At 46.2% G+C, this 23,755-nt stretch overlaps 2 protein-coding genes across 4 annotated transcripts; both read right to left on the bottom strand.

Moving 5' to 3' along the window:
• Positions 1-582: 582 nt before the first annotated feature.
• bsh (brain-specific homeobox) lies at positions 583-3,248 on the bottom strand. The gene is made up of 4 exons (XM_017239953.3): positions 2,629-3,248; positions 1,817-2,088; positions 1,302-1,604; positions 583-847 (listed from the first exon to the last, which is right to left on the bottom strand). The coding sequence occupies exons 1-4, from the start codon at positions 3,102-3,104 to the stop codon at positions 585-587; spliced, it is 1,314 nt and encodes a 437-aa protein (XP_017095442.2). The 5' UTR covers positions 3,105-3,248; the 3' UTR covers positions 583-584.
• A 7,038-nt stretch (positions 3,249-10,286) lies between these two features.
• On the bottom strand, positions 10,287-23,730 carry CdGAPr (GTPase-activating protein CdGAPr). 3 transcript variants are annotated; one of them, XM_070277581.1, is made up of 7 exons: positions 23,499-23,730; positions 17,329-17,712; positions 15,989-17,262; positions 14,299-15,921; positions 13,924-14,239; positions 12,047-13,863; positions 10,287-11,986 (listed from the first exon to the last, which is right to left on the bottom strand). In XM_070277581.1, exons 2-7 carry the CDS (start codon positions 17,671-17,673, stop codon positions 11,908-11,910), a joined length of 5,454 nt encoding a protein of 1,817 aa, XP_070133682.1. In that variant the 5' UTR covers positions 17,674-17,712; positions 23,499-23,730; the 3' UTR covers positions 10,287-11,907. The 3 variants fall into 3 exon arrangements, with proteins under 3 accessions (XP_070133682.1, XP_070133683.1, XP_070133684.1); XM_070277582.1 differs by lacking the exon at positions 23,499-23,730 and adding an exon at positions 22,967-23,054; XM_070277583.1 differs by lacking the exon at positions 23,499-23,730 and adding an exon at positions 18,454-18,581.
• Positions 23,731-23,755: the final 25 nt, after the last annotated feature.

Below are 23,755 nucleotides of genomic sequence, written 5' to 3'. Positions count from 1 at the left end.
TCGCCCACTTTCCGCCCACCCACTTTCCATGGAACTTGGCCATGCGCAAGGCGTGGCTGGCACTCAACCCCATACCCAGATGGCTCGTCTTTAACCATATTAGTTGCTACTTTTTGTTGCCGTTCAATTGGGTTTGATTGCCCCCCAGTCAGTCGGGAGGAATGGGAAGCTGTGATTATTCATTTTTGTCCGTTTATTGTAAGCACTATGCTATGGGTAACACGTCAAGGGCTAGGGAACTGTATGATCTTAAAATGGAAGTACTCGAATATAATCACTAAAATGGATTAGATTTAAGGTTATTATTTGCTTAGTCGTAACTCTGACTAGAATGTTGCTCATTCAAGATTTAAATATTTACAAATTGGTGTCCTACAACGAATTTCTATAAAACTTAAACTTAAATTTATAAAATAATGTAAAGAACTGTTAAACTAAAGGTATATTTTTTAAGATTTAATTGTGTAATAAAATCTTTGGTGCGGTTTTAAATAGTATTCAAATAAATAAATAACAATTTGTTCTGTTGATTTTAAATAAAATACCAAAAAATATGACTTATACAAAAGATTCGCATTAAAAATCTATGTTAACTGATAGAGCTTGGAATCACCGACAATATCCACGTCACTGGAGTTGTCTTCGTCCTCGCTGTCCGCCTCCAGATCGGAGTAGTCGTCCGTGGAGTAACCCTGCTGCATCAGGCACATCTGTAGCTGCTGCTGTTCGCTCGTGGACTGGGTGGACACGGCCCCGGATGCGGAGCTCAGTTTGGCGTGCTTGGGATCCGAGGAGGAGGCTTCGGACGGATGCTTTCCCAGTTCGGTGCGTGAGAAGTCAACGGGTTCTGCGGCAAAAGTCAAAGAAAATGTCCAAAAATTTTACAACTTTGATTAATTTGATTTGAAAAGCAACTTGAAGGAAACTTTTCGGCATCTCAAGGAGACAACTAAAAGCCAAAAATTTAATTGAAAGGTCAAAAGTTTCTCAAAGAAACTAGCAGCACTCAAGGAAACTATTTTGAAGTTGGCTTATTTTACTAAAATGTATAAGTTTTGCAAGAAAAGGATGAAAATTGAGTGTATTATTAATATTTCTAAAGTTTTATCCTTAAAATAAGATCTATTTTATGTATTTTAATTATATTTTATAATTAAAAGATTGCTGGTATACAATCTACACAAAATGGCATCACAATGGCATCTTTAAAAATGGCATCACACAAAGATTCCAAAGTTTATCACTCATACGCCGCGTTGTCCTGTCATAGGTTTGGAAAGACAAATGTGGCAATGACTCACCATTGGCATTATCTCGTCGCCGTAGCTGCTTTTTGTGCTTCATCCGCCGGTTCTGGAACCAGGTCTTCACTTGCGTTTCACTCAAGCCCAACGCAGTGGCCAGCTCCACCCGCTCCGGTGTTGAGAGGTACCGCTGCGCCTCGAACCGTTTCTCCAGGCCGGATAGCTGCGGGTCACTGAACACTGTGCGGGCCTTCCTTCGACGGCAGTGGCGCAGGGCATTCACCCCCATCCCCAGACCGAGGGCCAATTCCGGCACGCACCCAGGCGCCCCGAAGAAGGGCGCTCCTCCGAACAGGCTGGCTGCAAGGACCAACAGAAAATTTCGTTAACTCCATTGTAGTTTCAATAAAGAGAAACTTTCGGTGTTGATGGCCATTGACACCAGATGGGGATGCAAAGGTCTAGGCGAGCTTCACCACAAATTAGGGGGTTTTGAGAAAAAACCCTCTACCTTATGCTATATTTTATTAAACAATGATTTCACTACTCCTTTCAACAGTCACTGTACCTACCTTGTGAAAGAAAATAGGGATCCACCGACTTGTAGGTCCCCGATGATGGTGACAGATAGCCGAGGGTCATCTGAAGAAAGCCATGATCGGTGTAGGGCGCATTTGGGTACAGGACTCCATTGGGACCTCCCGCTCCTCCACTTGGCGGCGGAGGAGGTGGCGGAGGCACGGGCACTGGTGGTGGTGGGGGATGCTGCCCAGTCGCAGATCCTTGCTGAGCCGTCGGATCAGAGGAGTACGCAGATGATCCAGAACGTTGATGATGGCTGCCTCTAACATAACAAAGATTTAAAAATATATTAAATTAAACTTCAATTGTCTATCAAATCTATTAAGTTCATATACAAAATTCAAGGAAGTATTTTCTGATATTTAAATTATTGAAAAATGTAAATAAAAACAAACATAATATACAAACAAAACATATAAACAAACTTAAAATTTTTATCCAAAAATATTAAATATTATACATTGATTTTTAATAAAATCGATATGGAGAACAGAACAATTTTTTCCAGTAATCCCATTTTTTAAATCTCAATATTTTGTAAACTTAATCACAGACACAGTTTTTGAAATTCTGCAATACTTGTTAGCTAAAAACCTATATTCTTATTGGAACATAATGCCAATACCCCAGGGATATTCTCCTATGAGTATCGGATAAACATATAAAAGGTTTTTTTTTTGTTTATTTTCTAGGATATATCTCAAGGATGTTTTCCTATAAATATCGTATAACCGCACCTATCATCACCTAACCATTTTTTTGAAAAACCCTCCAGTGTACATTATCCTTCAATTTGACTAACCGTTGTGTGGTGTGCAAGGACTTGGAATAATCCTCGCTACCGTATCCCGACGCTCCTTGGCCTCCGCGAGCAGCTGCCGTCGCCGCCGCCACTACGGATGCCGATGGGGAAGTCGAAGCAGCGACGGTCGGATGAGATGGCATGAAATGCGAAGAATGCTTCTGTAGATTATTGTCATGGATGAAGCTGCTCCTGGCTATGGCACTGGCACTGGCACTTTTCACAGCATTCTTGGTGTTTTTTTGACCGGACACGTAATTATTGGTATTGCCGCTGTTATTGTTTAAAGCGTTATTGCTACTGTTATTATTGGCACTATTTAAATTTGGAAACAGTATGTGCTCGATGGAGAACGGGGTTTTGGTTGCCAGCATTGTGGTGACACTGACGCCCGCCGCCTTGCTGTGCGTGGGTGCGGCTGCAGTGGGTCCGTGTGCATCCACGGGACTCAAGCTGGCCTCATTAAGCATCGCCATCGGCTGGGTGTGGAACTGGAACTGGAAGTGGAAGTGGGTGGAAGTCGGAGTGGTAGGGTGTCCCGTCTGCCGTGCAGCGAGTATATCGTATATCGTATATGTCCTATGTCCTTGGGCTGCGCGCTTATGTTGTTTGCTCGTTGACGGTCGCGTTGAGTTTGCGGCAATCACCGCACATCAACCAGCAAATTGCTCCAAACGAGCAGCAGCAGCACCAGCATCCTGCAGGAGTGTGCGAGCGAGTGGGCTGCAGCAGCGGCTCGTGCAAGCGAGAGGGGTGCAAAGGCCTGCCACCCCCTGCCGTTCGCCGCCTACGATTCGATGCACTTGGCATTTTGTGGTGGCCGTTTAGAGATGCCCGGAAAAGGGGGTGCACCGAATTTACGGCGTAATCTCCTGCTAGAACATAGAACACACCCCCAATTTGCATGTGCATACGGTCGTCTCACTCACACAAAAATTGGAGCTCCCATTTTTGCATCTCTGCTGGCATCCATCCTTTGGTCGTCCGATTAGCCAGTTCCTTTGGTCCTTATGCGCTAAAAGCACTATTTAATTGACCCATGATAACCACAAATCATTGGCACAACTATGCCACGTCGTCGTCGACGTCGCCATCGGCAGCACAGAGGCCCGGAAGCATGGCTGCCGCCATTTTGAAAGGCATCCAATTGCCCACAGGCCCCCCCGAACTACCGTTGCGAATAATTAACGTGTCATGGCCGCCATGTCTGTTGTCTGATGTGCATGCATTAAATTCATTAAATGCCGCAATTATTATAATTGAATTAAACAAACGTTTTCGTGGGGCGCAAATTGGATCGTCAGGACATTTTCTGTGCCAGTGTGTGTCTGTGTGTGTGTGTGGGGGGCCAGGCGTGGAGCCAACGCAACTGTACTTAATGAGCGGGGAGCCTTTTGTCTGATAAAATACGCTCTGCCTTTACAGTTATTAATTTATTGCTCGTTTTTGAACAAAAATATGTGCTTGGCCGTAATTCAATCAGGACCCAACATAGCCGTACACCACCCCCTCGGGGAGCATGCCAACCACCCCACCCATTTCCACCCAACACACACGGGGCGTGGCTTTCATCCCACCAGCGACCAATCAGAGAGACGACGCCACAGGGTTGTTTGCTCAATAGCTTTGTCCTCTTCCATCGCAAAGGACACTGTAAGGACACTTTTCTGCCGGGCTTGATGGAGATGTCCGGGACCGGGGAGATGGACATCCGGGGGAGAGAAAGAGCATGCTGACGATGCGACCAAAAAGCAAGACAAATTTGCTCGTTTTATTAATAAAATAAGTCACGCAAAGTAAGTCGAACATCATTATTAGGTTAAAGCCCTAAAACGGGCGCATTAGGTTGGAGTTCGTATGATCAAGGGTGTAAGGGTTGTGGGGGGGAGGGCTATTCCTATTCCCAGTGGGAAAGGTCAAAATGCCACTGCTCTCATCTAGGGACATGGAATCCGTTTATTTGATTTAATACCTAATTACCAAAGAGCTTTTGTATAGATTGAATATGTTTTCTATTCATATGGTTTTCAAAAATTCAAGAATTTTAATATACTTCCTTAAAGATATAAAAGGCTATATAAAACTATATATAACACATTTAAAATTAACATTAAATGAATAAAATAGTATAAATATTTTTCACAGTTCCTTATTTTTTAATTACTCACCTTTGACACTCAAAATGTGCAAAGGACAATGGGAACCTGTCTACCAGTAGATGAAGACTCCTCAACTCATTTCACCTGGATGAAAGCACTTAACTTATTTCCCCAACAGGCTCCAAGGCCCCATCCACCCCTCCGGTTAGCTTCGTTGTCATCCATTGTTATCCAGTTGACATGAACGTGCGGAAGAGCGTGTGTCTGCCTTTACCTCTAGCTGTTGAGATTTTAAAATCGATTTTTTCCCAGTCTAGTATTTTTTTAAAACAAAAATTCCCATGTCCATGTTGGCAGATCATATTCACGTGAAATCGTTTAGTTCGCCTAATTTGCGTGTGCAACTATGGTATAGTACTACTCCTGTGGTGCACGTGTCCCGTCAGTTCGGATAAGCCAAATTTTTATAATGATAAAAACGTAGCCTCATATTTGGCATCGAATTGCACAGCCACTTGCGGTTTCCCCGAATAGGGTGTTCCATCCCAGGGCAATTACAACATTTTGTGTCAGTTTGTCTGGCAAATCCTTTGTATTGTCGACAAAGAAGTCCTCGTTTTTTCAGGGCTTACGTTAGCATAATTCCTTGAAATCAAAGCTGAAGTGTGTCACCGATCAGGTTACATAAGCCAAAGGCCGTGCTCGGATTCAGGATTGGGGTCGCCGTTGTCTTAAAGCGGCACATCGCCTCAGATCCTTTTTCCGCATTTAAGTTTGATTCTCGGTAAATTAACTTTTGATCCAAGCAACACAAACTTGAACATCCTTGCGGGTCCTTTGTTATTGTTACGGCAGCGGGGCCTCTGAGAAGGAACATAAGTGGCTACATCCTTAAAGAGGGTCACCAATAGCAAGTGCCACTTCCTTTGCATGTATCCTTTTATTTCTAAGAATAAAAAATATAGTTTTTAAATAGAAACTACTTTGCTGTAGTTAGTTTATAAAACTTATATGATATTTTTAATTACTCTTCGGTACCGCCCACTAAACATAAATGTCAAATCCGAGGGTTAGAACTCAAAGCAATCCGACATTTTTGGGATGTGCAGCAGTAAAGTGCAATTTGCGACAATTACGCGAGGTAAATTGAATTAATTAGGAAACTACATGACTGTAGAAGCCAACAAATGTGTATCAAAATATCAGCTATGTTCACCAGCCAGCACCCCCTCTGATAAAATCGGAAAATGCCAGCAAATTACAAACTGCCCTTCGACAAATCATCGTGTGCACATATTTCGATGTAATTTAATATGTGGCACGCGTTCCGGAAACTTTTCTCTGTGTTGTGTGGCTCTGCTTTTTCTACTTCGCACGTATTTTTATTTGGATTTTTTTTTTCAATTTTGTTGTTTGTCGGCTGGGAAAGGACTCGGCGAACTTGTGACTCCTCATGGTCCTGGATTCATCTGCAATTGTTGCCAATGAGAGCAATTGTGTGCTGCAAGGGGTGAGTGGTGGAATGGCCATAGAGTGGAGGGAGGTATGTGGATAATTGCATTTGTTAGGACTCTAATTGTCTGGGCGGGCTGGGGCGGTGGCAGGGTGAAAAGGTTACTGTGCCTAGGATCACAACAAGAGGCTTTTAATAAGCAACCAAGCGCCTCTACCGCCCCCAAAACCCATACTCCGGAAACTCCCGGTCCTCGGGTATCCGAATACGCGGAAGCGGAAAAAGTGGGTGTTTTAACGATCCTAAATCCTTGATATAGAAAATGTTTTAGCCGAGAATCGCTTAAACATAATTATGAGCTACAATAATTAATGGAATATCAAAATTAAATTATAGTTGTCTGGATGAATCGGGTTCATTCAAAGATTTTGGATAAAATATTAGTAACTAGTTTCTTAAAATTAAGTCTAAAATCATCAAAGAATACCATATTTATCCGAAGCCAAGCCATGCCAAAGTACTTGTGACGAAATCTGGGTGGGTGGAGAGAAGTCATCTGCTGATTTGGCCCCATGAAGAGGCTTGTTATGTTTATTCTAAAATAATTGCCAACACGTGCCCTATCAGCGTCAATCAACGCAAACAGAGAGCCCGAGAGAATTCTCAGAGACTTGAAAAATCCGAGACGAGCTCCGTCCCGGGCAGAAGCAAAACGTTTTCGCACTTATGCACATCATTTAGTGCATTCAGTGCTGCGAGCCCGCATTGAAGGATATTCGTCCTTTGGTGGTTGCTCAGCTTCCGCGGTAAGTAGCCGACTAACAACAGCAATAACATCAACATCACAAGCTGATTCGGCGATAAGACACAGGAACGCCGTCGAGCCCCTCCTCTTGCCGCACTTCTGACCCGTTGCGCGTTTCTATGGCGATTTAATCAAATTAATTTTCTCACGTGTTCTTTTCGGCTTCCGCCCAGCAGGTTCCAGCGGTAGCGTTAAAGGAACAAATCTCACAGCTAATAAAATTGCGGGCATATGACAGAGCCGTGGGTGGTGCAACGCCTCCCGCCTCTCCTTAACTGGATTTTATTAGCCAGCCAATAAGGAAATAAAAGATCAGTGGGAGGCCTACAACTCTATTTGTGTTTCCACAAGGCAACTTTATTTCTTTTTTGTTAATGGGCTTAAGTTTAATTTAATAAAAGCAAAAAAATACAAAAACTGTTCAAGATATTCCACTAATAGATCCGATATAAATTGGCAAAGATATAGATTTAAATAGGTGCCATAGAGGAATATCCTGGTTTTTGCAAGGGGTCCCATGGCAAAAATTGAAAAAAATCTCGATCAAAAATTTGTTGCCAGGATTTTGATGCAGATTTGATGGAAATCGAAATACGAATCGTTTAAGGTATTCCGCTTAAGGATCAGATGGATACTGCCAAAGATATAGACTTGGATAGGTGCCATAGAGGAATATCCTGGTTTTCGCAAGGGGTCCCATGGCAAAAATTGAAAAAATCTCGATCAAAAATTTGTTGCCAGGATTTTGATGCAGATTTAATGGAAATCGAATTACAAATCGTTTAAGGTATTCCGCTTAAAGATCAGATGGATATTGGCTAAGATATAGACTTGGGTAGCAGCCATAGGGGAAAATCCTGGTTTTCGCAAGGGGTCCCATGGCAACAATTGAAAAAATCACGATCAAAAATTTGTTGCCAGGATTTTGATGCAGATTTGATGCGAATCGAAATACGAATCGTTTAAGGTATTCCGCTTAAGGATCAGATGGATATTGGCTAAGATATACACTTGGATAGCAGCCATAGGGGAATATCCTGGTTTTCGCAAGGGGTCCCATGGGAAAAATTGAAAAAATCACGATCAAAAATTTGTTGCCAGGATTTTGATGCAGATTTAATGGAAATCGAATTACGAATCGTTTAAGGTATTCCGCTTAAAGATCAGATGGATATTGGCTAAGATATAGACTTGGGTAGCAGCCATAGGGGAAAATCCTGGTTTTCGCAAGGGGTCCCATGGCAAAAATTGAAAAAATCACGATCAAAAATTTGTTGCCAGGATTTTGATGCAGATTTAATGGAAATCGAATTACGAATCGTTTATGGTATTCCGCTTAAGAATCAGATGGATATTGGCTAAAATATAGACTTAGGTAGCAGCCATAGGGGAAAATCCTGGTTTTCGCAAGGGGTCCCATGGCAAAAATTGAAAAAATCTCGATCAAAAATTTGTTGCCAGGATTTTGATGCAGATTTAATGGAAATCGAAGTACGAATCGTTTAAGGTATTCCGCTTAAGGATCAGATGGATATTGACAAAGATATAGTTTTGGATAGCAGCCATAGAGGAATATCCTGGTTTTCGCAAGGGGTCCCATGGCAAAAATTGAAAAAATATCGATCAAAAATTTGTTGCCAGGATTTTGATGCAGATTTGATGGGAATCGAAATACGAATCGTTTAAGCTATTCCGCTTAAGGATCAGATGGATATTGACAAAGATATAGTTTTGGATAGCAGCCATAGGGGAAAATCCTGGTTTTCGCAAGGGGTCCCATGGCAAAAATTGAAAAAATCACGATCAAAAATTTGTTGCCAGGATTTTGATGCAGATTTAATGGAAATCGAAATACGAATCGTTTAAGGTACTCCGCTTAAAGATCAGATGGATATTGGCTAAGATATACACTTGGATAGCAGCCATAGGGGAAAATCCTGGTTTTCGCAAGGGGTCCCATGGCAAAAATTGAAAAAATCTCGATCAAAAATTTGTTGCCAGGATTTTGATGCAGATTTAATGGAAATCGAATTACAAATCGTTTAAGGTATTCCGCTTAAAGATCAGATGGATATTGGCTAAGATATACACTTGGATAGCAGCCATAGGGGAAAATCCTGGTTTTCGCAAGGGCTCCCATGGCAAAAATTGAAAAAAACTCGATCAAAAATTTGTTGCCAGGATTTTGATGCAGATTTGATGGAAATCGAAATACGAATCGTTTGAGGTATTCCGCTTAAGGATCAGATGGATATTGGCTAAGATATAGACTTGGGTAGCAGCCATAGGGGAAAATCCTGGTTTTCGCAAGGGCTCCCATGGCAAAAATTAAAAAAAATCTCGATCAAAAATTTGTTGCCAGGATTTTGATGCAGATGATGGAATTCGAAGTACGAATCGTTTAAGGTATTCCGCTTAAGGATCATATGGATATTGGCTAAGATATAGACTTGGATAGGTGCCATAGAGGAATATCCTGGTTTTCGCAAGGGGTCCCATGGAAAAAATGTCGATCAAAAGTTTATTGCCAGGATTTTGATGCAGATTTGATGGAAATTAAGATTAAGTGGGAATTGAAGAACGAATACAAAATTGAAGGGGAAGCCCTTAAGGATCAGATATTGGTTATAGATATGGATATGTTCCATAGGTGGATAGTCAGTTTCTCGCAACATGGGTATGGAAAATACTCGATGCTACTTTTTAGCTTAGATTATGTATGCATTAAAATGGCTTGCGGTTAATTGCAGAATAGTTTTTGTTTTTCCTAATGGCTGGAATTCCCATTAAAAACTAATATCTGTATGTAACAGAAAAACCACAGCCGGCTGCGGTTAAGTTAATGCGATAATTTCTCATTGGAGCCCCGACAAAAAGACAAACGTTTATGGGTATGTTTTAATATGCTTTGTTTTATTTAAATGCGTTAAATTAGTGTTTTTTGTGGTTCAATGTATGTAGTATGTTAGGGCTTATAAAAGTGTTAATGCAGTTTGTGTACTCGTTCCATGCCTCATCGTCTTATAATGCTTTCCATCGTTTATTGATTGATTTATGCTGCTCTAGTCAATATCTTTAGTATGAAATACATAAATGGTTCTTTTTTGTTTGTAAATGTTGTTGCAAGCGACACTCAATATCATTCTTCAGTCGTTATGAAGTACAATTCTTTATAACTACAATGTGAGTTAATTTTCTTTTATCAAAATATATCAAATGCTAACTTATGTTTTAAAGCTTTCTATTTTATTTAGTTATTGTATTACAATTCTGTTAATTTCAGTTGTCCATTCACTTTGTGTAATATTTGTTGTCGTTAACAATCGTTATAGGTTCGAGATGTAAAAAGTTTGGCAGCTGCTCTGGATTAATTTAAATTTTAAAAGATTATTAAATATCTCGTTTAGCTGGATAGGGGAATTAGTTTTTGATTAATTTGAAATTGATCTATTAGTCGGATCTAAGCACTAGCCACAATTAAAATTCCTTTAGTTAGCTCTTTTAGTATTTTTGGTCAGAATACATGCATAAGTGAATAAATTGTTTATATACGGAGTCTGTGTACGCGCTTAGTGAAATAAATAGGCAGTTTCCAAGATTATTTAAGCTTAAATAAAAATTATTAGTTTCTTCGGGTTTATATGTTTACAACCATTGACTAATTCATTCAGCAGATTTCCAGCACTGTTAGCATATATACCATTTATATTTTAAAGGTTAAAAACATAAGTTTGTAGAAGACAGTACTCATAAGCCTAAGCAATAAGCTTTTATCCAAAATTTCTTTCTAGCGAACTGATACCAGTTAGTTTAAAAATGATTCTTCGGGACAACCATTAAGTTTAGTTAGTTGTACTACTTTTTAGATCAAAATATATTTCATCTAGAATACTTAGTTCTCCAGCTAATAATTTGCTTACTTTCTAGCTCATTTTATAAAGCCAGTTATTCAAATTAATAAAATAAATGTATAGTTCCTGGAAATCGAGTTTTCAATTAATAATTCTCACAAGTCACGTACACAGACTTTTCGATTGTACTGTAGATAAATCCCTAGTTTTCTTGAGAGTTTTTCGATTAACATAGTTTTGAAGCAAAGCCGAATACAAATATGTACAAGATCTGGTTGAAGGAAGAGAGACTGGGCTGAATGACAATGCAATTGAGTTTTATTAAGTGTAAAAATAAGTATAAATAATCGTATAATAATTAACTTAGCTCAACTTGCACAGAGTGGTGGCAAATGATTTAATTTGAGTTGCAAAAATATAAACATTCGCGTCCGATACACTCGCGTCACAATTTTGATGATATAAACAAGTAGATAAAAACATTCGAGAAACAAATCACGCGTCAAACAAACCAAAACTGAATCCAATCCTAATGAATTGGATCGATCGATCCTCGTTTTCATTATTCATATATGGTAAACGAATGAAACTTAACAACTACGTAAGAAACGCCTACAATGCCATAACAATTTGCATGGCTTCCGGGTTAGGGGGTCTGGTCTTTCGGGGTGCGATTGGGGATGGTCTTTTTTTTTTAATTTAAACTCTCTTCTCATGCTCTTCAGAAACAAAATTGAATTTTGCATATATGATGGAGGGCGCAAAGCGTCGTCACTATGATTATCATGATCAGTATTCAATGTAAGATGTGTTGCTATATGGGCACGGCATTATAAATCTGAATGTCTTTGGAGCCGCTTCTCTGCCGAATACAGCAAACAGTTTTCGAGAATTTCAATGCGCTTAAAAGAACGTTTAAAAACTAAATAAAATATATACGCCGATATAGCCAAACATGCTCGTATATCTGCATAGACACGTGTATATAGGCGCTGTTGCTCCAGTACTGTGATTATATGTAGGTAGCGGTCTCATTATTTCGATGTAATTAGTTGCTAATGTTGGCCTAGCCTATTGGTTTTGTGAACGAGATTCGAACATCGCTGTCACGTCGCGTATTGAGAATTGTGGTGAGATCTTTTCTCTGTTGCTGCAAAAGAAGACTCCAATTAGTGGACATGATTTCGGGAGGAACAAGGTCTTAACTCACTTGGAGCCCGCATTGCTCTCGGCCAAAGAATTCCGCTGTAATCGCTCTCGGGGCATCGGTTGGCCGCGCTCGAACTTGTTCGTCGGCACCTTGGTGGTGGTGCTTCCGTACTTTTGGGCCGCCGACCGGACGCTGAGCAGCGATGTGGCCGATACCCCGCTGTTGGTATCACAATTTTGATTCTTCTCGTCCGAAATCCGGCGCACGCGCTGCAGACCCAGCTCCTGGGCCATGTGCAGTGTGCTCTCCGACCCTCCGCCAGCCACTCGGGACATTTGCTTCAGATTCATGTCCATGTCCTTTTGCAAGGCGTGCATATCGCCACGGGACTTGGACTTGATGCGCAGAGATTCCGCGGCCTGGAAGTTATTGTCCTCGGCGTTGAGTTCGGTGCGGGAGCGTGACTTCAGGGTGTCGCCGTGATACTTCTGCGTCAGCTGCTGTCGCCGCTCCTCCTTGATCTTGTCGATCCTCTCGCGGTCGAGCACCACACCGGTGAGCACGCTCTTGCGGCCAGCTGGCGGCAGGAACGGTTGCTCCTTGGGCACGTTGTTCTGCTGGATCAGCGAAATGCGATTCTCTGTGGTGGGTGTAATCGGCTCCTTGTGGCAGATCTCCTCGGTAATGCTCATGCCAGGCAAGCGCTTGGGGGGATTCAGGGTCTTCGGTCGTGTGAAGTCGAAGCTCTTGCGGCGACTGTTCACCTCCAACAAGACCTCCGGCAGCTTGGTCGAGGCAGACAGGTCCTGCAACTGCTTGCCACCAAACTCTCGCACGAAGGCGTTCTCGTCCAGCGAACGGGTTATTTTCTGGCCAACGCTGTTCAGTTTCTTGAGCGGCACGGGCGCCGGCATGGTCTTGGGCACACTCAGCTCGTTGGGCTTCTTCATCGAGCCGCCACGCACTGTGAAGTCAAAGCTCGGCAGCTGTTCCACGGGGGAACTCTCAAACTTATTGGCCAGCTCCTTGACGCTGAAGGAGGGCGACTTGCTGGGCGAGTGCTGTTGATCCCGTTCCTGTTCCATATTGTCCGGCAAACTGTCTAGGCTGTCGAGTTCGATTCTGTCACTGCTTGGCTTCTCTTCCGTGTTGAGTTTCATCTCCTCGCCTCGTAGATTTTCGTAAACAGTTTTCGGCTTTCGCAGCTCAATGTTCTCGTAGAGCAGCTGCGATTGCTCGTCATCCTCCGCATCTTCCTCCAACAGCTGCTGCTGTAGGTGCTGGTCCTGCTCCAATTGCAGAAGCTGCTGGGTCATCTCCGCCGCCTTGTAGGCTTCTCCGTCCTGTTGATGTTCCTCCTCGTCGATTTGCTTCAGACTGGACCTCTCGTGAAGCATCTGGTTGACCTCCGTCACCGAATTCCGAAACAGCTTGACCTGCTCATAGACAATGTTCTCATCAAAGTTGGTCTCCAGCAGCGCAGGGGCCTTCTTCTCCTTCTCCGGCGACTTGTATGTGATGCTGATGGTGGACCTAATGGGGCTGGTCGGCACCATTTTAACGGGCGTCTGCTCGAAGTCTTCGTACACCGGAGAACTGTCCTCGGTGGCCAGCAGCGAGTGCATGCTCAGCTGCCGCTGCAAGTGCTGGTAGCCAAACTCACTAGGCGTCACCGACTGACTAGTGTTGTCCGTAAAGTTCGAGTTGTTGGGCGAGGAGCACATGGCCGCCGCTGCCGCTGCCTGCAGTTGCTCCTTCACCGGCAACGTGGCAGCTCTATTCGCCGGCTGTGGTAGTCGTTGCTGCACTGGCTGAAGGTCCAAGGATAGTTCCCGCTTCAAAGCATTCATGTCCCGATGCTCCTGGACATTGTTGAACTGAAATAGAATCAGAATATAACTTTTTTTTCACTAATGTGGGGGAAGTACTATTCTTACGTTTTGTCCGAGGCTCTCGTGGGAGCTGCCCAGGTAACTGCTGGCTGCATCCAGGCCAAGGAGCAGCTGTTGCTGCATGTTGGAGGAAACACCGGAGACTCCAGACATGGCAGAGGCCAGCATTAGGGGCTCCATGTCGTATTGGGGCGTGTTGACAGCCGAGCTGTTCTCGGAGCTCTCGGTATCGCACAGGAGCAGAGAATAGCGTGGACTGCGCGAGGGAGTGGTGGGGGTTCCAGCGGTCAGTTTGCCATGGCCATCCTCGGTCGGATCCACTCTGGGCTTCCTCAAGGGAACAGTGTTGGAGTGGTTGGCTCTAAAAAGCGGGAAAAATGGACAATTAGATTCGTACTGAGGGGAGGTCGTTGTACTTACTGCACAGGGCGGAGGCTGGAAGCTTCCTGCTTCGGAACTGAATGCGTAAATGTACCCTGGTAGCTGAACCGCTCTTTGGCGGCCTGCTGATCTTTGCGCTTGGCGCCCAGCTGCACCGATGGATAGCTGTAGCGGGTAGACGAGGAGGAACCCGAACCCGAGCCCGAACCAGATCCCGAGGCAGCCGTCGAGGGCGAGGCCAGCGGGGACTGGGCAGCCCGTGCCGGTTTGGGTGGTGGATGCACCTCCACGCTGGCGAACTGTTGCTGCGTGGTGGGCACATTCTCGGGTGTTCCACAGTCAATGAACTGGATGTCACACAACTGATCCTCCAGCTTATACCGCTTGCAGCAGTTTTCCGCTCCGGCGGGCTCGTGGCCACAGGATGACTGGGGGACAGTGGCCGGGGGAGGCGGTGGCGGCATCGTCCTGGCCGAGCTGGGGGACAGGAGATTGAGACGCGGCTGCTTCTTCGGACTGGGATTCACGCTGTTCGTCTGGCTGGAGAAGTCCTCCGGCCGGGCACGCATGATGCGGCGAGTGGCGCAGCCAGACGAGGGCGGAACATTCTCCTTGCCAACGCGCGGCGAGCTCACCAACGACTCGCTCTCAGAGAAGATGCGCATTTCCGGCTCCTCGCGGTCAAAGTTGAGACCCAGCTCGGAGAGCTCGCGCGAGGGGCAGGTGGTCATGTGGCCACGCTGTGGCGATTGCAACAGGTCGAAGTACGAGTCGTGCGAGACGCTGCGCGAGTGGCCGACGGTCCGCAGGCTGTCGATCGAGTTGGACCGGATGCACAGGTCCATGGGCTTCGGTTCCCGTTCGTGGCTTGTGGTTTCCAGCAACTCGATGGACTTGGGCTTGTCGTGCTTGGTCAGCTCCTTGCTGGCGTGGGCGTGTGCCGCCTGAACGAAGCTCACCCGCGACGTGACCGAGTCCTTGGCGTCCGTGCTAGCCTTCGGGCCGGTCTCGGGGTTGCCCTGCCGTTGGCTGCGCGTGAAGATCGACTTCCAGGAGGGCGTCTTGTCGGGCTTGTGCTTCTGCCGGCTGCGCGGCGCCGAGAGCACCGTATGGTACTTGTCCGGCAGGCTAGACGGTCCGCCGCCCACCTCTATGTAGGAGCCGATGTTGGAAGCTGCGTTGCTGCTCGCACTGGCCAGCATGCTGATGGGCAAGGATTGCTTCAAGTCGCCACCCTCGATGCGCGAGTGCCGCTCCTGGGCCTCCTCCAAGCTTATCAGCTTGGCCCCGCCCGTGCTCAAGCTCTTGGGTCGCTCAACTAGGCCCAGGGACTGGTCCTGCTCCCTCTGCTCCACCAGCAGGCTCTCGCAGTCGGTCAGCGACTCCAGTCGCAGCTCTCCACCCTGCGCACTGGCCACCATATTCTGGCGCGCCGTCTGATCCTCCAGGGCGTCGAAGATGTTGTGGCAGTTGCGTATCAGGTACTCGGTGACCACGGCCTGCACGCCCACGCCACGCAGCGCAGCCACGCCCCCGGACTCGAGGGCGGGCGAGCGCAGTAGGTTGGGCGCCCACACAATGGCCAGGTTCTTGTCCGTCATGCCGGTGCGTTCGTGGTGCTGCGACACCTTGTACAGGTGTTCCGCCAGATATTTTAGAGTTCTGCGAATGGAAGAGTGTTAGATTCTTGTGGGGATTACAGTTCCCAGTAGGAATAACTGAGTGTTACCTATAGTGGGGCGGCGGCAGCTTCAGCACCGTCTCTTTCATGAGCCGCAGGCGCTCGTCCGCCTCGTCGGCCTTCACCTGGATGGCCTCCACAAAGTTGTCGTACAGCTGGTACGTGCAGAGCGGGTTCGGCAGCTCCCGGAAGTACATCTTGAGTAGCGAGCTGACCGCATGAATATCCTTCTTCATCTCCGGATTTCCCAGGTCCGGAACACGCTCCTCGTCAAAGGAGCGCCGCAGCCGCTGGATGTTCGACGTGATACCGGAGAGCCTGTAGATTCCGTCAATGACCCCGTAGTTCTCGATGAACTCCGCGCAGGACCGCAGCACCATGGGGATGTCCTGTCCGCTGTTCAGCAGGTGCTCGGACAGGTCGCAGTTGAAGACGCGTTCCCGGTAGATTCCGCTCTGCTTGAGCCTGCGGCGGGACGGCCGGGAGAGGATGAACGAACGGAAGAAGGCGATCAGCTTGCCGTGCTTGCGGAGCACGGGCTTCGTGGGCGAGGCATCCAGGTGGCCAACGAGGGGAGCCGGCATGGGGAAGTTGCGCGGCACCTTGTCCCCGATGGTGGCCACACAGGACTGCGGAAAGAAGCCCACCTCGTAGAGGGACTTTTGCAGGTGCGACTTCTTGCCGCGCCACCAAATCGACTCCGCCGGACTGGGCATGTCGATCACGGAGATCATGTCGCCTACTTCGATGTTGATCTCGTCGGGGGCCTGCGCCTGATACCGTCGCACGCCATAGGCGGCTCCCACCGCCGGCGTGTTGATCGTCCGTTGGGTCTCCCCGTCCGCCAGGGGCAGCCGCCGGCCCTTGTTGTCCAGCTGCAGCCAGGTGAGTATGGTGCCGCAGGTCAGCGAGTCGGAGGCGATCATCGAGAAGCGCTCCAGGTACTTGGCCACCGCGTACTCCACGTCCGGTTCACTGGGCAGCTCCGCCGCCAGCTCGGCCATGTTGCGCAGGCCGCTGATCTTGCGGTCATAGACGCAGCGATGGAGCATCTCGTCCAGCAGCTGCATGTTCTCGAAGCTGCGCTTGATTAGGAAGGGCTCGCAGCGCTGCGGGCACACCCGGATGATGAACCAGCAGCTCTCCGGGGAGAAGCTCCGCAGCGAGCTGTGCGGCAGATCGCCGCCGATCGACTGGGAGGCAATACTGCTCCCCAAATGCTCCGACTTGTCGTCCAACAGCTGCACCGACAGCGGTCCCAGCTGGACGCGTTCGTAGTGGAAGTGGGCGCACTCCTCCAGCTTGGGGAAACGGCACGATTTCTACGGATGAGGAAAGGCTAGCTGCGATTAGAGTGCACGGGGTGTGGGATTTCGGGAAACACTTACGCTGTTCAGCGGCTGTACCGCCATGTGGCGACTTGGCTTGGGGGGCGGAACTCCGCCCTGGGTGGGCGGACTGCAGCTTGACTCCGTGGAGGCATTCGATATTTGAGACGAGTTCATGGAGGATAACATGTCCTGGTGGCTCAGCCCCGGTAGACTGTCGGCCGGCACGATCTTGAAGTTCAACTGGGCACTGATCGCCGCCGCCGGCGCATCCATCTCGAACTGGAGCGGAGCCTGCTGGACATGACAGGCGCTGGAAGCACCGCCTGCTGCGGCACCTTCAGCCGATGCCAAAGCATGGGAATGCAACTGGGCCGCCAGGGAGGTGCTCACCTTTTCCGACATGATGGGCACACGAACACTCTACGCCTGTTGTTGCAACATCTGCAAGAGAACGAGACTCCCATTAGTGAGTTTCTGGGCAGAGCTTCTCATCCCTCGAAAGAACCCCTCGCACAACAATGGCGAGGTTGGAATTTTTCCCATAAACTCTGCATTCTAACAATGGGCTGTTGGTTCTCAGGCCTTTCGATTTCTGTTTCCCAGACAATGGGTGGTTTCTAGAAGGGTATGGTATCATGAAGGACACCAGTTGGTTATTCCAGTTGGTGGTACTAGTCAGTCTGTAATCTAAAGAATGCGGATTCAAGTCATCTAGGAAGTACAGCCATCGAGCTTAAGAATTCAGAGCTCGTCTCGCGATTACTTTCTAATGGCACGCACGACCCGGGTTCTGGCCAGGCCAAAACGTTCTACTTTCGGCCGAAAGTAGGGTTCCACTCTCTCTCTCTCCAGGATGTGGCACATGGTACATGGTATATATACCACCATAAGTATATACAATAAATATTTATTAAGTTCAAAACCAGTTGGGGATTGGGACTCTGGATGGGGACTCCAAATGGAGGCACTGAAGGATGACGATGCCTAGCGGTAGTTCTGATTTACAGCGACACGAAATCCAATCGCCGGCAGGCTGCAACATTTAAACTTTCATAAATTAACCAGAGAGTCCACTGTCGGATGGGAGAAGTAAAAAAAAAAACCAAAAAAAACGAGAGACAACTCTGGCCGATGGCCGCAGCGAAATCATAGAGTTGGAAGAAAACTGGTTTTTCCACTTGCCTAGAAGAGCCTGGCTGGGGAAATGCTCTGCTGCCGTTCGTCAACTGAAGTTGGAGCCGCCACATCCAAAGCCAAACTATTAAAAATTGTTAACGCTAACGGTTCCAAAATGCATCCACATCCAGTGAGACATCTCTGCATATCTAATCATTGAAAGAAACGGCAACGACCTGGAATGGAGATTCCATCAATAGCCACTAATCGAGGGTTCTGGTAATCGATGACAATGGCCAACAATGGGGCATGCAACTCTAATGGGTTTACGATCATAATAGGAATATAGTTGCCATTGTGAGGGCTTTTGTTTTGGCTTCAATGGGTTGTTGACAGATTCTCAGAATATAAATATTAGGGTCTAGGGTCTAGGGTCCAGGGTCTAGAGGCCTTCTATAAGAAAACAAAGAGAATGCAGTTAGCTTACAAGGTTTATGGTTATAAACATTATGAGAATATAATACTTTATAGTCTGTTTATATCTTCGGTAACTATAGCTCTTGACTCAAGCTCTTGTATATAGTTTCCAACTCCAGTAGCTGCCATTACTGGCTGTAGGCCTATGAAGAGCATTTTCCCATCGATTCGGCCAAGCTCTCACTTTCTCCAATCAATTAAACACCACATTGTCCATGTCCGGAGTCCAGACCTGGGACTTGGATGGAGCACCAGCAGACGTTTCAATCGACGTTTCAAGTGTAGCTAATTTAGTGGCATGAAATAACTTAATATTGGACAATAGTTAATGGTTTTTTAATGGCCGGTTTCGAGCTCCGTTTTCCCAACATCCACACTTTAGAGTCACCTCGAGTCTGACCCAATTGGCTGAAGCGAGAAACCGAAAGCTAAACATGACAATGATCCACAAAAGACTGGAACAAGTGCGTGAGTCCGAGTCCGAGTCCGAGCCTAACTAGACATCTCTGTCTCCATTCACTTGATACATACTCGTTGCCTGTCTAGTCGGGGAGCTGGTAGCTACTAGGCTGTGCTAATTTATGGCCCAAAGTGGGTCACTCACTCACTCAGGAGCCGTTTCTAGAGCGGACAATTGCAGCGAATGATGTCGGTTGTCGACCATAAAAGACTTGCGAGGCTGGAAATGCATGCATAATGTGCTTAAGCCCAGTTGCCGGAGGCCCACATCCATTCATTCATTCATCCAACCAACCAGTCAGTCACTCAGTCAGTCACTAGCCAAGTGCGATGATGGTGTGCATCTAAATGAGACGGATACCCCGAGGGGGGCAATTAAATAGATACCCAGTATCTTGGAGGATGATGAGAGTAGCTCATTCCAGAGCTAGAATTCATCAAGTTCGAATAGATGACAATTATTCACATGATTCACTTGACCCTTTTTTAGATCAGCCCGTGAATGACTCACTCAGAGAACTGCCCCATAATTGGCCTTGGTGGTAATTCATTATATAATCTAATGCCACATCCCAACCCCTCTTTTTAGTGACTAATGGTCCAACATGAAGTTATTAAACTGGCCGATCTCCGAACCAATTGCAGCCCAAGGCTAATCCGGTAGCTTATCACCCGATACCCACTTGTATATGGAAATCGGATCTGATGGGAGCTCTACCTCTGACTCAGGCATCTCTATAGGTGCCCTTTTTAAGGGGAGTGCTCCCCAAGCTCCACTCTCCACTGACTCATAATGAAAATTGTTACCCAAGCCAGTGCAATTAGTCTAACCGGCATATTAGTCAACTCTTGTGATTCGGGGCCAGGCCAAGTCCACTGGCCACTGGCTACTGGCTACTGGCCAGTGGGCACTCAACTTTACACTCCCATGGCTGGCTTAATTGGAGAGCTTTCAACTTCCGTTCACACACACGCCGAGGTTGCCTCATACCAGGTGCCATAGAAGAGGAAGAGGAGAAAACTAGCCGAGTCTATGCCTAATCTAATCACCTAAACTAGTTAGTATAGATCGAAAGATCATAATCAGTCTGATGGCTGCTGGTTTCTAAAATATAATGCCCATTGTCGAGGGCATTAGTTCATCAGATTAAAAAAAAAAATACAAAAAAAAGGTAATAAAAGTTGGAGAAAGAGAGTTCCAACCGACGACTGACATTTGTGCAGAATTTCGCCTCCACTTTGGCCATAAAACCTATCCTAATGTCATTTAACCCAAAACAGGTACAAATAAACACAAACACACATACACTCGCACTCACGCTTATGTTTTTTTAATGGAAGTGAAAGTTTTGCGAGGAAAAAGATACAAATGTATCTACACATGCGGCTCTGGGGTTGTGTTTAGTGTTAGGCTTGTGGCGCCGGCATGCCAAATTTTTGCTCAAAAAAATAAACAAAATGACTATTTGATATTTTTTTAAATAAAAATCGCATTAAGAAATATGCGAGGCAGCTGCTGGAAGAAAGCCGAGAGCCAACCAGCAATATAATTTAATTATTATTCATTTCTAGACCCAAGACTAGACCGACCGAATGGCCATGCATATGAATTGTCCGATAAAGTGTTGAATTTCAATAAGACAGTGGCAAGGCGGTGGCAACAAATGGGGGCACAACCAATTGGCACAAGCGTTGAAATCCATAAACAAATAGTATTCCCCCCCCCTTCCAGAGCTATTTCGCACTACGATTTGAGGTTGATCCGCGCCGGCTGCTGAATCCTTTGTAGGAATGTGGTCTGGTCTTTAAGAAGCTATCTTTAGAGATCTATTTTGGCCATTTTAGCTTTGGGGGAAAATAAAGCAAGAGGTTCTGATAGCAGAACTATCTAGGCATGGTAGATAGAGTCTTCTAGCATTGGACCTTGCATAATAGCTCTGAGTAGGAGGCCCCTGGGAGAGTCTATATTCCAAATCTGTATATTCCCCTTATGGCCAGCCACCCACATTTCAATTATCTTGAAGATACTCTAGAAAGGTAACCCAGAAGAGTGTGCCAAGCCAACCTTTCGACCTCAATACCCAGTATTCTTTCCAAAAAGGGGGTCTCTTCTGATGGCTTTTGTTTCATTCTACTTGCCACTAGCAGTTGTCAGTTGTCAGTTTTAATTGAAATCAATTGAGCTCAATTATTTGATACGCATATGAAGCACATACCCCAGCAGCCAGCCAGCCAGCCAGCCAACCCAAAAAAATTCCGAGAGCTATGTGTGTGGGTTGGTGGAGGCATGTCATGTCGGTAGCCAAATATGGAGCTTTTTTTTTAAAAGAATTCTTTACAAGAAATGTAAACAAAAACAACAAAATGAGAGTTGAAAACTACGCGGCGTCATGAACAGGTGTAAACAGCAACCAGATCCAAGGCAATGGTGGCAGTTTCTTTGTGCCATTCGAGCTGAAGACACTAGCCAACAAGGTTATGCAACTGAAGAGCTTATATGGAGAGCAGTCTTAAGACTTCTTGTTGGCTAGTGCATCCCCGCCCCACCATATAAGCAGATGTTTCTAGCCGAGTAACCCTAACTTTCTGGTAGGAGAGGGTTGTCACTCGATGCCCAGTAATGGGCCGAAAGGTAAACGCTCGCTGGCTGGCAGTAGGGAGGGTATGGAGTGGTGTGGTGTGGCACGAATACCACTGCCACTGCGCTTGGAGCTCGTTTGAGTTGAGTGAACAGCTACCGAGGCGCAACGAAATTAATCGAACCCGAGACCAGGTTATGGAAGGGTAGGTATGTACACAGATCCCCTGCCAGGGCAGGAGTATATCTGGCCAACTTGACACGTTTTTCTGGCCAACAAGCCGCCGGCGCAGTCGCACCGCGAGACGTGAGCCACATAACAATAAAGAAACAGTAGCCATATATATATCTGACTATATAAAGCAGCTATCTATAGTACTTTACAGATCTGAAGGAACTTTAGAAAGGGTATTATGATGGAAAGTAAGTGTGGTGGTCGGCAGGCGAGAAGAAAAATGAAAGGCCAACTCCTGAAAGGCTTTATTTTTGGAAAGTAACAGAGCCAGTCGGGATCCAGGAGAGAGCCCGAGACGGGAGTTCAATGTCAACCGTGTGGTGGGCACCGCCACGACAAACTTTTACGGCCGCTTCCGCTTCAGAAAGCACACATAACTGGATGACGACCACACCTAAACATTAAAAAACAAGCAACGAGGGAAATGTTGCCTTTTTTTTTGCGCGGACCGACACAGCGGTGGCCAAGACAATAGAAGACCCTCCAAAGGGGTTGAAGAACCGAAGACCGGTTGGATGAACTTTGATGAAATTCTTGAATCCGAAAATATGGAATACCTAAACACCCCTAATTTCCAGGACTCCTTCGAAGGAATGTTGGACTACTACTACCATTTTGGCCACAGCTGTACGTAGCGCAGAGATACCCTGCCTGCCTGCCTGCCTGCCAATGGGGTGGAATGTGAAGCAGACAGATAGACAGACAGACCGACGACGGGGCAGGCATATGGTGGAGTCTTCTCAGGTGAGTATGTATGTGTGTGTGTGTACTACAGGGTGACAAAATCTAGTGTGAAAGACAGCACATATTCTTGTCTGTTTCTTACATACCAACTATTCCAATAGCCAGGCATGGTGCGTGGGCCGAGACGAGAGAGAGAGTGAGAGAGAGAGCGATGGATGGCCCAGCTTCCTAGACTCGCCAAAAACAAAAAAGACAGAGAAAAAAAAAAAATAGGCGATAGAAAAACGGGGCGTTGTTGTTGGATGGTTTGCTGTTATTCGGCACTGAACGCGGTGTCGTCTTTAACGTCTTCAGCGATGATGGGAAGAAAATGGTAAAACAATGGCATAATTAAGAGGCCAGAGACGAGCGCGAGCGATAAAGTCGCCAAAACGGTTTTTCAGACACCAACAGCGGGCTATTATTTATTATTTTTGCTTCTGCTCCGACCGCACAATACACTGACACACATTTTTAAATAGAGAAGAGATACTTTTCCTCATCTGCTGTGCTGCTTCTTCAGCTTTTCAGCATATCTTTTCACTCACACGCACTCACACACACACCCGCACACTCCCCAGACAGAGGGCTATGTTATCCTCGGCAGCCCAGCCAGCTCATGCGAAGCTCTTTACACACCTTATGGAGGATCTGATCACCTGGCCGAGCAGTTGCAGCAGTTTACAAGTTACAACATTTTCCTCAGTTTCCACGGTACAAAATAAACGGGGTGCGCGTCGCTTAGAGGTGGAGGTACATCGATGGAATAAGCGACGTTAGTGATGGTCAACCATCGATGACTGCATCGATGTCATCGGTGTTTTAAACATCGGTGCTTGCCAGGGCGATATCGATATTTTTCAATCTTCAAATTAGGTCCAAGATTTTTAAAATAA

This window comes from Drosophila bipectinata, chromosome 2L, assembly GCF_030179905.1.
Source record: "Drosophila bipectinata strain 14024-0381.07 chromosome 2L, DbipHiC1v2, whole genome shotgun sequence".
In the NCBI taxonomy this organism is placed as follows: Eukaryota; Metazoa; Arthropoda; class Insecta; order Diptera; family Drosophilidae; genus Drosophila; species Drosophila bipectinata.
This window is presented reverse-complemented; position numbering and strand designations above follow the sequence as displayed.